This window comes from Semicossyphus pulcher, unplaced genomic scaffold, assembly GCF_022749685.1.
Source record: "Semicossyphus pulcher isolate SPU_LCO1_2020_fin unplaced genomic scaffold, fSemPul1.0.p SCAF_13, whole genome shotgun sequence".
NCBI classification, from domain to species: Eukaryota; Metazoa; Chordata; class Actinopteri; order Labriformes; family Labridae; genus Semicossyphus; species Semicossyphus pulcher.
This window is the reverse complement of record NW_027211637.1, coordinates 31343309-31358808: the sequence shown is the minus strand read 5'-3', so window position 1 is coordinate 31358808 and position 15500 is coordinate 31343309. Positions and strand designations below refer to the sequence as shown.

The 15500-nt window shown below is 41.5% G+C and overlaps 1 protein-coding gene across 1 annotated transcript; it reads left to right on the top strand.

The window, feature by feature from the left end:
* The first annotated feature begins 198 nt into the window (after window positions 1-198).
* Window positions 199-9342, top strand: snx21 (sorting nexin family member 21). The gene is made up of 6 exons (XM_069659356.1): window positions 199-287; window positions 2846-3174; window positions 3363-3571; window positions 3910-4051; window positions 4161-4326; window positions 5786-9342. Exons 2-6 carry the CDS (start codon window positions 2877-2879, stop codon window positions 6297-6299), a joined length of 1329 nt encoding a protein of 442 aa, XP_069515457.1. The 5' UTR covers window positions 199-287; window positions 2846-2876; the 3' UTR covers window positions 6300-9342.
* Window positions 9343-15500: the final 6158 nt, after the last annotated feature.

Here is a 15500-nt window from a genome sequence, read left to right as displayed (position 1 = left end):
ATCTCCAGTTTTTTCCCTCGTCAATATCGCCCCCTACTGTACTTTACGCAGCAGTGAATGGCCTTTTATGGTTACTGTCCGACTTCCGCCAGGTCCCGCCTCCACTCGCAGGCTGCAGCGGGGATAGTTTCAGGGATCAGGATACAGTTCAGTCAGCTGTGTCTGAACAGCACTGTCCTCCTTAGCAGGACGGTCCAGCCCAAAAGGTCCTGACCGGAGCTTCAGACATTACTTTTACCCGCTGACATGGATTAACAGGAGCGGAGACAGTCAGCTTAAAGCCCAGGGTGAGTTACACAAACCTCAGAGTGCTTAATAAATCAGTTAACACCAGCAGCACACTGTAAACAAAGTTGTTAGCTTGTTTGCTAACTTTGCAGTGATGTGAGCTAACGGGTTTAGCTGTTAGCACCACAGCCCCTTCATTCAGTCAGAAGTGTGTGTGTGTGTGTGTGTGTGTGTGTGGACTCAGTGACAGAACAGGACTGTCCCGTTTTAAACGGATTAAACTTTAAATCAAGCGTGTTGAGATGTGTTTACAGGAGCCTTTAGCTTTAAGCGCTGAGCACTGGGCGTGTTGTCCAAACCCCGGGGTGCCTGCTAACGAACTGTAGTGGGTTAGTAGCCACCACCAGCTCCCATTATTATACACATTAAAGAGCAAAGTTGTTAGTTTGTTGGCTAACTCTCCACTGCTATGTAATGAGCTAACAGTATTAGCTCTTGCACGCTAAGTCAAAATGCATCTGACTACAGCAAATACTTGTCTGTGGAGTAATTCATTTAAAATTTAAGCGTTAACCTGCTTTTATTTATCTGATCAGAAAGCTACCTTTAGGGACGCCTCGTAAACTCCGCCTTCTTCACCTGCGTCTACATTTTTATTTTTTGGGGGATAAAATGTACCCAGGCTTTTAAAAATATTTAAAAATCGCTTTAAAATATTTGGTTTTGTTTCTCATGTGGATGTGAAATTACTTTAGAAAATGAAAGTAAAGCGATGCAATTTGACTGTTTATGCTGACTGCCAACTCAGCAGATACCATCTTTTTTCAGTCACTTTAATAAAAGAGTTGTTTGGAATTAAGTTCACAAATAAAGTGATTAAACATATAATCTGCCCAATAGCTGGTACATAACAATCTTATAACTGATCAAAAGTTGAAATTAATAATCAAATATTAGCATGTCAACATTTTCCATTTGCAATTCCTTAAACATATCTGTAGCTTTACTCAGTTTTAAATTGTTTTCTCAGACTAAATAATGGATGCTTTTACATAATAGACACATTGTATAGTATTTTTAACCAACATTTTTGCTACTTTAATTGTGGTTAAATGCATTATTTGTCATTTTACACATTTATTCTGCGTGTGCGAAAGGTTTATAGACGACAGAACAACTACAGAAGAAAAGAAAGATAATGTCTCCTCAATACAACAGACCCACAAAACCACAAACTAATCAAGCAACACACCATTATTATAATACCTTTTGAATTGTCTAATGTATTTATTTGATAATGTGTTAGTGACACTGCGCCTTTCTGCTGCTGCTAATTTAAGATTCCCAGTTGTTTATTTTGCGGCTGCTGTACCACAAGTAATGTCATGTTTTCATTTATATGTATTAATACATCTGGAGCCAGTTTTCCTACTACTTTAGTTTGACATTTGACACTTTTATTTGTTTCTCCTTGATGATCCGCATTATGAAAAGAGGTCAGTCAGGTCTTAACCCGACTTTCACCTCCACTGGTTCAGATTTGTTCTGAGGAAGTTGTTTGTAGATTTAATTGTTGTGTCCCAGAGTCGGGGGGGAAGAGAAACTTTGCCGATGACTTCCAGCTCTTTTACTTCCTGAGCTGAGACACCTGAAGTGTTGAAACTGCTGAACTTCTGAGTAAAGGATCCTGTGGAGGCTCTTAAGGCTGAAGTCTTGCCGTGCGTCTTGTTTTCCTGGCTACAGGCTGACTTAGCATCCCGCTGCATTATTAATGTGTGACATGATTTCCATTGAGAGGCCGCCAGCTTTGTAACGTGAGCCAAGTCAGCCCGCTGCCATCTCTGCCGGGTCTGTTTCCGATGTAGATCTGTGTGTCTGTGGGCCTGAAATGTGACCGATTGAGTCAGTGACCTGGATTTTGGATGTTAATGTCTCATTGATCTTTGCGGTGAACATTTAGATGTGTAAAGGATTAGCGTAAGTTAGAGTTATTTTAACCCATGACTCTTTCTGTACTTGCACACAGCGATGCACACGCCACTCTTTCTACTCATAAAAAGACTTAGGGCTGCAAATAACAACTACTTACATTATTAATTCATCTGTCAAACATTTAAGCCATGAATAGAATATTAATGTGGAACTTAATATGTGAAAAATGTCAGAAGTGTTTCCCAAATCCCAGGATAACACTCTATACAGAGAAGATATTCAGTGTACTCACATAGAAAAGGAAAATAAACTATATTCACATTTATCGCGCTGGAATCAGAGAATGACACAAAACGATGAATCAATTCATTATTCCTTAATATAGTTGAATATGAATTTGATAGTTGGCAACTAATTGAAATATATCTAGTTATATTTTTGTGCAAAGACTGTTTTCTTTGATTCTATAAGAATCTATAAGCATTCTATAAGGCTCTTCTTATGTAGCTGCTGCCCTCTTGTGGCACTTTTACGTTACTACAAAATACAGTTTGGCTGAGATATTCACACACAAACCGTTGCAGTGACGGAAATCAGAAAAGCATGATTATATCATCGATTTAGTAAACTAGCATAAAGTGGGATCCGAGTAAAGTAACGTCTCTTTGTTCCCTTTTTTTTTTAGCCCCTCCCCCCAGTGGAGGCCTGGTGGCGTCATGGCGTCCCGGCTGCTGGACCGTCTGAAGCGGTCCTTATTTAAAGATGGTCAGGGGGCGGGACCCGAGCAGGAAGCAGGAAGTGTGCAGGAAGAGGAGGAGTTTAAAGAGGACCGCTGGGAGGCGGAGCTAGAGGAGGAGGAGGAGTGTGTGACCGACCGGCTTGGGGGGACGCTCTGCTTCGACAGTGGAGGAGGAGGAGGGGGAGGAGAAGATGGAGGCGAAGGGGAAGGTTCAGGGCTGGACAGTGACTCTGACTTCCTGGGCGAGTCGATGGAGGAGGGGCTTAGCAGCACAGGTGAGGAGGTGTTCTGTTTATCGTTCTACTTCTGTTCTACTTAATTAGTCTGACAGCTTTATATTTTAATCCCCTCCTATACACCCAAAACTATTTACCCCTCAGGTAGTAGCTTTAAAATGCATTGTCAAAATTTGGATTTAATGGCAATAAATACACCTTGCCCTTCTCTCACCTGGCTGGTTCAGATGCCAGTCCAATGGGCGTGTCTCCAGTCGCCCCCTCCCCCTCCCCCTCCCCCTCCTCCCTGCTGACTCGGCAGCTTCAGGAGAGCTGGAGGAGCCTGCGTGGACTCGGAGGAGGAAGCACCTCGCCCACAGGGAGGCGACTGACGGACAGCTTGATGTTTGAGGTGACGGACGCCAGTGTGGTGCAGGACGGCTCGTCGAAATATGTGGTGAGTTCAAACATCCAGGTGGAGGGTCAGAGGGGTCAGAGAGACTGTCAAATGCAGGTCATGGAGGTATTGTTGCTCTACCCTAAACCACAGAGAATGTATTCAGGGTTGCCATGCAGATTGAGGAGGTCTGTTTTCCCATTGAACATAAATGCACCATTTCAGAAGACGATAGACTTCCGTCAGTCTGCAGTTTTTTGTTTTCTGGATTAATCTGTAAATTTAAAGCTCAGGAAAATCCTGTGTATGTAGAAAGGTTTTTAAGAAAGTTATTTTAAAGTATGAACAAATGTAGAATTACGTGATTCAGTTTATTATTCATCATCGTCTCTCTGCAGCTCTACACCATCCATGTGATCCAGTCCGGCGGCAGCGATAAGACTCCAGCCATCATCACCCGCAGATACTCTGACTTCCAGCGGCTCCACGCCACACTACGCCGTAATCATGGAGACCAGATGGAGCGCGTTTGTTTCCCACGTAAGTAAAAGTTATGTCATCATCTTAAAATGAAGCACGGATGTTTTTATGGTCCTTAATGATCAGAGATGTACTGAAACCAGTCCACTTCCTGTTTCGATCTCCGTAGGGAAGAAGCTGCGGAGCAACTTCACGGCGGAGACGATCGCCAAGCGGAGCCGAGCCTTTGAACAGTATCTGTCCCACCTGTGCTCCCTGTCTGCCCTGCGGGGGGCGCTGTGTGTCCGACAGTTCTTCTACCTGACTGACCTGCAGACTGCACAGCTGCTCATCAGGTAACCCTCACACAAACATGAACTTTGAACTCTTATTTAAACATCATATTATGCTTTTTGTTAAACCTGACTATATATATATTTCCTCTGACACATTCCTAAATGTGTGGAGAGTCAACTTTTTCCATTTTTCAACATTACAGATTTAATCTTTTAGGTTTATTTTCATTTAATTTTTTTGAAACCTTCATTTAACCAGCAGTTTCCCAGTTTTCTAATTTAATGCTGGTCAAGCTCAGCCGACTTTGCGTTGCATGAGTGTTTATAAAGATGGCCGACGTGTCTCCGCCTCCTCTCGTACTTAAGTGAACCCCAAACCCCCCCCCGGAGCGGGCGCTGCCATCGTGCTCATCTGTATCCAGAGTGTGTGCAGTAGAGATCGGCTGCTGGAGCCACGGTATTGACGTCCCGCCCCTTCCTCTACCCGACACACACCTTTACCTTGTGTCCTTGGCGTGTTGGAGCCCTCAGGTGTCCTTGGCGTGTTGGAGCCCTCAGGTGTCCTTGGCGTGTTGGAGCCCTCAGGTGGGCTCAGTCTGCAGCAGAACAGCTTCTTGTGTCGGTCTGAAGCAGATATTCACGCTGATGGAAAGTTCAATGACTGTAGTGTTAGTGTTAGTTATGTCTCCTCTCGCCGTTCCTCCTCTACTCTGCTACTCGGGAACAGAACGCTGCAGGAGCCCCATTTGTCAACAGAGCTGTCAATCATGAGGCCACACCCCCTTTTTATAGCATCAAATAACTAATTAAAAGTAAACTTGTCAGAAAAATGAACACTTGGACATAAATCAGCAGGATAAGAACTAACTATAATAAATAACTATATAAAACGTCTTTGCGGCAAACTCAGTAATACAGTCCTTGTAATTCAGCTGGATTGTAACACCTCACATGTTCCTGTGACAATGTGTGAAAACACTTTTTAATTAATTTTACACTTTGCTCGCCCAATGCCTTCACCAAATGAGTTTTAATAATCAATCCATCCACTGGACAAATAGGCGGCACTGAGAGGAGAAGTGATGTCAGCACAATCCTCGGAGGATGAGGTCAAGATGAAATCATACGGGTGGAACTCTTTTAAACTCTCTGATGACCCACGATCAGGCCGGGAGCCTGAACGCCTCCTGAGTCAGTGAGTCAGTTTATCCCAAACAGCTGGTTAGTTTTTACTACAGATGTTCATTTTAAATTAAAAGTCATTAATATTTGACACTTTTAAGTAATTTGTTAAAACGGTAACTTTGCAGAAGAGGTGTTTTTTAATTTCTCTTCCTGTCTCCTTTCGTCTGATTTGTCTCTTCTCTGAATGTTTTTGAAGTTATATTCGACCTGTCTTCACTGAGACGGGCTTTATGGTTTTTATATTTATTAAGTCATCTTATATAATGTTTAATGCTCATAGCTCCTGTGTTGGTATCTGGCGTGTCTCGAGTTGAGTTTGTTCTGTTTCGTTGAGGGTGGGACGTTACCAGGAGGCCTTGGGTCCGCTGCTCAACGCCAAGAGACTGCAACAAAAACTGGGCTGGGCAACTTACTATGACATCCAGGCTCAGGCCCCGCCCCCGACCTCCTCGCATTGGTTCTTCACCTTGGTAGGGCTGTCGTGCTGTTTCCAGGGAGTGGACCAGCTGGAGGAGGCACGGGATCACTGCGACCTCGCCCTCCGCGTTCTGTCGCCCGCTGACAATCAGACTAACACAGAGGACAAGCCCCTCCCACTCGGAGATAAGCCACACCCACTTAGCGAAAGGCACGATGTGCCACAGGCGCACATCGACAGGCCACACCCCCTGCTGTTGCCGTTGTTACGAGCGGTGGTTCGGCTGTCGTGGCAGACGGGACGGGACAAGCGTCAGTGGGAGGAGCTTCTGAAGCAGATGGAGGAGCAGTGGGTGGGGCTTGACAATCAGCCAACTGTTAAAGAGTTTCTGGTCAAACACAACCTGGAGGAGAGCGAGGGGGAGGGCTAGCATTACACACACACACACACACACACACATCCTCACACACACACACACACAGCAGAGTACAATCACACGCATGATTACCAAGCCCACTGTGCAGAAAAACAGCCGAGATTTTCAGTCAGAAAAAAAAAAGTCAGAATATTTGCAAAGATGAAGAGAAAATATGATTTCTCATCTAAATAAAACGTAGTAAAAAGTTAAAACATGACAAGAAATAAGATGCAATATTTGGAGAGTAAAGTCTATGAATATTTGGAGAAACAGAATAGTATGATGATGACAGCTCTTGTGAAAATATAAAGACTTCTGTCCTTAAAATATTTCATCTTTGTTCTGAAAATCTCCTCCAGTTAGTGTCTGTGACTCTCTGTAGACCTATGCATATTATTCATGTGTTCATTCACACTTTCAAGCCTTAAGCAGGTCAGTAATCATGGACGCTCTGATGCTTCTCGGGTTGTCAGCATTTCTGATACTTCCACGTGTTTAAAACGACACAATCTCCGTTATGTTTCCGTTTCATAGCACCGAAAGGTACCGACGCTTTACAGAGCTTCAGTCAGATTTTCAACCCAAAGCTGTCGCCAGCAAAAGAGAGAGAGAGAGCAGCTGTGGTTGAGCGACATAGACAGGAAGTGAAGAGAAAACACAAACACACAACTTGCAGTGACAGCGAGACTTAGGCTTTGCCCTTCCCGTGATCACACACCTGACCTAGACTGCACAGCGACACCTACAGCTGACAAGGAAAATTACACAAGATCTCAGGAACCTTTAATTTGGCGCATTCAGTCTTGTACTCTTTAAAGCATGCAGAATGATCCTTAATCCAAGCAGAGACAAAGATACGGGCGTTTTAGGGTTCAGAGGAACATTTTTAGAAGTCTATTAAGAGATGATTTAAAGATACCCACAGGGAACAGACATCCTCAAAGTTAGACAGGAAGAAGTTAGCATGTAGCGCAAAGATTACTTACCTATGAATCAGGTATATTGAATCATAACCCCTGCATTATAATATGTGTCGTATTGCCTGATTCTTGCATACAAACAGACATAATTGGTTTTAAAGAAATTGGGGAGTTTATTTTTTTAAGCCTACATTCAGTGTTTATCACCAAAACAAATGTGTGTGTCCCTGAAGTTTAGCAACAATCTGGATGCATTTACATCCTCAGAAAAACACGTGCAAAGCTGATCTTTGGAGTGTTTCAGATCCTGTTTTTGTGACACATTTACGAGGTTGCAGTCTCCTTCTCTTTCCCTTGTGTCCCTTTCTTTGTGCGATACTGCCCCCTGCAGATCAGTGACATCATGTGAAATCATTGTGTAGCAGTAGGGAACAAATCATATAAAAAAATGTTCTTATCGATGCTACAGGTTTAAAAACGCCACAGAGAGACTTTAGAGAATGTAAAGACGATTACCTCGGCTAGAATCAACTCACAGGTGAGACAATCTGCAGCACTTTTACAGCACTTAAACTTTAACTCCACACAGATGCACAAAACTCCAGTTTCAATGGTTTGTCTTTAACGTCCGTCTCAAACATTTCTCTGTCTGACTGCGTCAGGATTATTTACAGCACATTTTACTTTGACTTTAACTTAGATTTGAGGGACAACATAGTTTTATTGCACTTTTGAAATCCTAAATCAGCATGTTGGATGTTTTCACCTGCAGTGGAAAGCTTATTGAGTTAAAGAGGCATTAAGGCACAGCAGCACTAATGGAGCAGTTCTCCTCCTACCTGTCAGCTGACTGTTTCACTCACCACTTCAGGACACAATCATTCGGTTCATACGTTCAAGGGAAAATCTGCTGCTTTTCAGTGTGTTCTTACGTGGATTTGGTTACTGTGGAGACGTGTGGTTGTAGTGGAGGTAGTGACGTGGATAAGGGATGAAAAAAGAGGTGATTTCCATCAGCAGGAGAGATGTCAGGGTTTAACTGTGTGATTAATAAGGGACGAGAGAGTCATTTACAGATTTATGACTTAAAACTGAGGGACAATGATGAAGCATGAATATGATAAATGAATGAGCGTAAATATTAAAGACTATGCACATGTTCGTTTTAGCTGCTGACCGGAGGAAACTGTTTTAAAGATGGAAACTTGCAGAGACATTATGCACACTTACAATCAGTATAACAACAGTTACATTACGATGCCTTTTTCACAGCAGCTCTGTTACTTCCTGCTTCTTCTCTGCAGCCGGACGCGTCTCCAACAGGAGCTTTTTATTTCAAGTTTTTCTCTTTTTAAAGTACACATTATTATTCTTACCTGTGGCCTTAAATGCACCACTAGCTGTTTGTTAAAGATGGAAGCAATGTTGTGACTGTTTTGAATTATGCAAGCTGTTTTGGCAAAGCTACGGAGGCCTCTGAGGGTCATAAAGTGGGAAAATGTTGGCATTAAAGAGAACTTTTGGTGTAAGACTTCTGGCATTGGTTTTCAAAATAAAAGTTGGGAGTAATACTTAAAGCAGTGTAATGCAACATTATATTATTATTATTATTATTATTATTATATTCTAAATATTCTTGTTTTGAAAGTGTTTCATAATTTGCCTTTTATTCTATGTGCTGAAATATGAGCACATATTTAAACCTGCGGTCAGAAAAAGAGGGACTTCCGTCACACACATTTAAAATGCCTTATTTTTACTCGACAGTTTAAATTTAAAATAGACGACAAATAGAAGTTGTTGATTTAAACGTGGGCTTCTCTGAAGAGATCTAAATAACGGAAACAGGACTTTCCCACGTTCGGCTCTTCAGCTGGAATATGTGAAACAACAAGACGACTTTTCCTTTTTAATATTTGCAGGTTTTTTATTTTGAAAGAGCTCTTAAGTAGCTTGATGTGTTTCTGTGTTCGGCTGCATTTCCACTGAAAAACAAACAGAGTTTAGCCTCCTCAGATTTCACTCCCTCTGTCAGTGGAGGTGCTGCCGTCTGCCTGTGGAAGCTTTTATAGTGTTACATGAACTGTCGCAGAGCTGCTTCATAGAGCTCAACATGAGAATATTTACAAGTTTGTTTTATGGAATAAATATTTTACAAATTATTTTTTCCTTTTTCATTCTTTCTACATGTTTGAGCTGCACTTTGTTCTGTTTTTGTAGTTTTCTGCTCAATGTTTATTCACACGACTCTCAGATTGTGTTTCCTGTTTTATGTTTGATCTTGGTTCTGCTCTGGGACACGTGCAGGTCAGAGTTGACCTTTGTTCACCTCTCACCTGTGAAATCTCATCAGCCAATAGAAACATACAAGTTAAGTTTTAATTACTTTCTCTTTGTTGTATTTTGCAACTTTTATATGAATCATCTCAATTTTCCCATAATTCTCACGGTCGCTTTCCTTTTCAGACTGTTTGCTTCATCTGAGCGTCGAGTTTGTTTCTTCTTCTTTGGATTTTCACTTCTTGTTGAAGTTGTATCTGTAGTCATCCATCTTTTCTTTGTTTGTTCAGCCATAGTAGATTACTGTTTACTCACAACACTTGCAGAGAGCGGAAAAGCAGCCGCTTAGCTCCGCCTACCCTCTCTGGCAGACCAACCACTGCTGGCTGATGGAGAACGCGTCACTAACTGGGCGCCGCCACAGACACCCAGCCCATAATAATACTATATACTGCAAATGCAAAGGCTTTCATCAGTGGGCCATAGGCTCAGTCACGTTGTGTTACCTCATTCAGAGACAGAGAGAGACTTACAGACATTTATTTACATGAAATTCTTCCAGATTATCACTTTAAACCACAGGTGTTGCAAATTCAGAATTTGTTTCCCATTCCCGATTAGATCCGTGGTGCGTTCAGGTGATCTATAAGTATGTTAAATTATCTTCATAGTTGTTAAATTGATCCCAGATGTTTCCCGATCAGAGTGTTTGATCAGATGAAAGTTTCTGTGGTTGTATTGACTTCTCTGCTTCAGTTTCTGTCCTCACAGCGCTCAACATAAGAACCTGACATTTGCTTTTGTTTCTATTTTCTACACTGATGACTCAACAGGAGAGTTTCAAGACTTAAACACCTACTCCTCCACCTCCTCTTCCTCCTCCACCAACAGGTGCTCACCTACAGTAACTCTGTCTTTGCTTTTACTGTGGACGCCCAGAATAACTCCTCCACCTTCACACCTTTATTTATCCTCCCTTCAGACCTGTGACATAACAGACACTCGGCTGCAACCTCAATAATACAGATTTATGTGGTGCAGCTCTGGACAGGTGCAGAAGAACCTGCAGGAGCGTCAGTGACACATAAATCAAGCTCAGTCTGTCCCTGAGAATGTGAGGACTTTGACCTTGACCTTGACCTTGTATTTATGACTTAGACTTGAAACTGATGATGTTTTTCATGTATGTAATTTCCTCTTACAGCTGCAGTCTCTTTTGTAACTCCCCCTGATGACAGTTGTAATTCCATGTGTTCGCCAGCAGAGGGCGCCCTGCTTCAGCTCTGTTTCTGTGATGACGCAGTTCACTGTCAGATTCCAGAGGTCAGATGTAGAAGAACAACAGCAGCAGCAGCAGGCTCCCTGGAGTTTAGTGTTTTATTGCAGCATGAAAATCGACTCTAAAATAAATAAATCCATTTGTTTTTAACTCTTTAAATTCTCTCTGACGTCTGTTTGGTGGTGAAATCCATCGCCTTCAGTGCTAACAGACTCAGAGTCCGCCCAGGTGCCTTCACTGCTCCTGCTGCTGCTGCTCGTGTCTGACGCGTGTCAGCTGTGAATAAGTCCCATCATCCTCCACAAACCATCACCATGGTGACAAGGCCAAGAGCTGAGACATCAGCCGCCGTGGAAACACCAGTTGCTATGGCAACGGTCACGGAGCAGGACTGAAGAGCCAACATGGCCGCCAGTGGAGAGTCGATACATGCAGAGTCACAGAGAGCTGTCAGTCAATGTTCATAATACAACAGCTGGACAGGAAGTCTGTTCAATATATTTGATTGATGCAGATAAAAACCTAAAAGCTGAATTCAAATATTCTTTAACTTCTGTTTCTGCCGTTCAAAAGATTTTCAGTCTAAAGTTAACACACTGTTCTTATCGTTTCTGCACCATGTTTAAGACGGAGCATCTTTTAAAGTTCACTGAAAATATCAGAACAGCTCCATCAGGTGCATCTAACCGTCGGGATCCAAACATTCTTTGAAGGACCATTTCTTTTTAAAATGGTGCGTTCAGGTGAATCATAGGTAGGTCACAGAAATCCTTTTGATTCATCACAGTAAGAGAAAACATTCCAGTGTTCCAGTCAGCATGACAGCTGTTAAGTTAACTAACAAATGTTTGTTCTTTTTTCTTCCTGAATTTTCATATGGAAAAATCCCAAAACTGTCGTCAATAATTCTTCCTGTCTCGTTTGACCGCGACAGACTTCCAGCTGTGAGAGTCATGGTGTCTATGGTGTGCTGCTTGGGTCATATCGTTGCTCTCCACACGCTGCAGGAACTGTTCTGTCATTATCTGTCGTCATGTGTGGCTCGCTTACATCTTTTAGTGTAATATAATAATGTAATATAAACTTCACATTAACTGAATTTTAGGGAAAGATTTAACGGTGCAATTACAGCTTTAATGTTAGCTGAATGCTAGGACCTCTTTGAATTTGTTTAAGTATACAGTGATTTTTCAGCTGTTAAAGTGGGACACATTTTCATGGTACAAATTAGTCATCGAAATCAAGGACATTTTAAATAACTCCACTGTTTGACTCCGGCCTAGAATATGTTTTCCTAACCTGCTGCAGTGTGCACCATCACTGTTCTACTGTAAATTCAGTGATTATCATTCAGGCGTCAGGGAGCTCCCAGAACAGACCTTGTGTACACTGTTGGTGCTTTAAATAACCGAGTCCCTGAACTGTGAGGCAGCATGGGTGTCTGTTTTTATGCTTTCATTCCCCAAAGCTGCATGAGGTGAGATTTTCAGAGCCAGCTGTCCTCTACAGTTCGAAAGACGCTCGGCTGAGTTCATAAACACCATTCCATCTTTATTTCATGCGGTGAATGGACGGGGTTTGAATGTGTACGTTTACTTCCTGTAGGCTGGGAAACACAAAGTCATTGGAGTAAACCTTTGAAAAAAGCTAAACGCACAACAAGGATATTTGAATGTTCACAGTTTACTGACACTGTTTTACACGAGTTCTGGATGATGATAACTGTCATCAAACATCGCCCTCGTCGCCGCTCAGGGCCGACAGCTTCATGGACATCATGGTTTATATTTCATGTACATTTGTGAGGTCACAGGGTGCGTGGAAACACAAACAGAAAAAACTAAGTAAACCATATTGTCACACAACTCCACATGTCTTATCATGAGCTCATCTCACACACACACACACACACACACACACACATAAACTCCCTCCCTGACATCATACAGACAAACCTGAGCACAAACGTTACAGTGCAGGTGTACAGAAGGACAAAGTCCCTCAGAGCTGACCGAACACTCTACCTCTGATTATTGCACACAGCCCTTAAACAACAGAAACAAAGATTCAGGACCGGATTCACAAAACCTGAAGAACGTAAACTCAGGTGCTTCAAAACATTTAGGTTTTTTACTTTCTAAGACGAAATCTGTTAAATAGAAGTTCTGAAATTAAAGTTAACGTAATAATTCAACATTATGTCTTAAATATTCTGCTCAGATTTAGACAAGAATATGAACGTTAGGTCATGCCTGGAGTTGGACGTGGTTAGCCTAGCTTAGCTTAAAGACTGGAGGTGCTTGCCTGACCAAAGTTTGAATAAAAGCCTATCAGTACCGCTAAAGCTAGCTAATTCTCACTCCCAACCTACAGATGGCGCTGTAGTTAGCCCTCTGGTGTACTACAAGGTACTTTGTAACATACTAACCAACCGTGATCATTCCCCAGGTCGAACCAAGAAGTTTTAGTGCTTTAACTTCACCAAATTCTTTATGTTACCCTCGCTTGTTTGTCAACAAGTTTTGTTTTGAGCAAAACTGATGCTACACAGGTACCCACAGCGTCATACTTTGAAGCATAGGGCATTGAGTTGGTAGTGAGAATGTGTTGCTAAAGCTAACTAAAAGTGAACATATTGTATCTCTTCCCTTTAAACCTCACACAAATACTGTAAACATAATCACAGAAATAAGGGGAACTATTTCTTATTAAACAACAGAAGATGCAATAGGCTAATTGTAGCTTCCTGCTAGCTTGGGTAACAATGTAGTTGCCTGTTTTTTGGGGGTTTTTTTTAAATACACTTGTGCCTGTAAAGAGACCGAAACGTGTGCTCACTGATCATTTTCAGTTTAAAGTGTTTATAGGTGTATCTTTGTACAGATCCAGGCTAGCAGTTTCCCTCTGTGTCCAGTTTTTACGCTAAGCTAGGCTAATAACATCCTGACTCCAGCTTCATACTTAATACAGACATGAGAATGATACCGTCGTTTAGTCTGACTCTTAAAATAAATAGAAATAGCACATTTTCCTTAACGTTGAATGATTCCTGTAAGTTTAAAAAACTTCAGGAGGCAGGAAGTTGGCAAAAAAATTAAATATAGCAAAATCACAGTTATGAAACTTCTGAAGAACTTATTTCCCTTTTTAAGAATTCCCTGTGTGAGAAAAAAGACTTTTATTTTGCCTCAGACAAAGAGATGAAAGCTGATAGGATATGTTGTTAGCATCCAGCTGCATGCTTCACACAATTTATATTATTTATGCAATTATTTTAGTCTCAAATTGCAAGCATGGTTATTTGTCTCACTGCGTTTCAGCACAACAAATAAGCGTTTTTATATTATTGTAGAGCATCTCTTCCTCCAAGGACTGTCAAAATAAAAGCCTAGTCTGTGACAAAAACAGAAAAATACACACACTTTAATCAACGCTTGAAAGCCCATTCTGTACTAATCAGGTGTTAGCATGCTAGGTGTAGACTGTAAGAACAGCGTGTTTATGCTAACAGTTGATTGTACGCTAACATCTAAGTACACACACTAGCATAGCAGGAGGTGGGTGAAAAGCAGAAAGAATCTTCTCAAGGCAAAATAAAGAATAAAATAGATAAAAAACTAATGTGATTATAAAATATAATTTTACATAATAGAGATATAGTTGTTCTAGATTGTCCACAAACCAAAATTACACAATATCTTTGGCTAAACACTACGTACAGCTTAGTATCAAACTTTACATCCTCTTTCACACATGCACACACATTCACACACATATAGTTAGAAAAAAAAACCTTATACTTATTTGACAGGTCCAACTTTGTGTCTTCTCCTTCACACCTGAACAGAATATGAAAATAAATGGACATTTTCTCATTATTAACAAAATTGCATTGACAGTTTCATCATATAACACATAAATACATCATTACAATTAACCCTGATTGACATCACACCTAGATTAATACAACCACCTGCTTCCTGAAACGTGCCTGATATGTGGGATCATACTGACAGTAATGTGACCGGCGGACTCCTGAAAGAAAAAAACAACTGAACTTCATCACTGAAATCTGACAGGCTGGATCAAAGTCTCATTAAGTCAATTTACAACAAGTAAAGTTCCATATTTTGGTTGAATCGCTGCTGATGTTTGTGTAACTAAACACTTAGTGTTCAGTGTTTGGCTTCCTCATTGCCAGTTAGATGATCCGATCAACATCTCTTTTTTTACATCGGGCCATTAAACAGAAAGCTAAAGCCAGGGCTTAAGATGGCTTAGCTTAGCATTAAATCTGGAAACAGCTAACCTGGCTTTGTGCTATGGAAAATCAAATCTGCATGCTAGCTCCGCTAAAGTGCCATGCTTAAAATGTAATTTCTTTTGCTGAACACCACTTGCAAATAGTCGGCCTTAAGATTCTTAAGATAACCAATCACTGTTGTGTCTGGGTTGGCAACTTTTAAAATGCTTGTTTTTTTAATGTTTGGATCAGCCATGTCAAATGCAAAGTCAGGACTGCATTTGCATTGCGTAAAGAGCTTTTCTTTTTAACTGAACTCACGTTAAGACTGTAAACTTTTTCTTGGACGGGGAGTTGCCCCACTGGACTATTTCTAACAGTTCAAGCCAGGCTTACTTTCGTTAAACCCCTTCATTCTAAGCTATACCCTCTCTTGGCTCTGGCTTCTTATTTAGCATGCAGACATTTGAGTCTTCTCACCTAACTCTTGG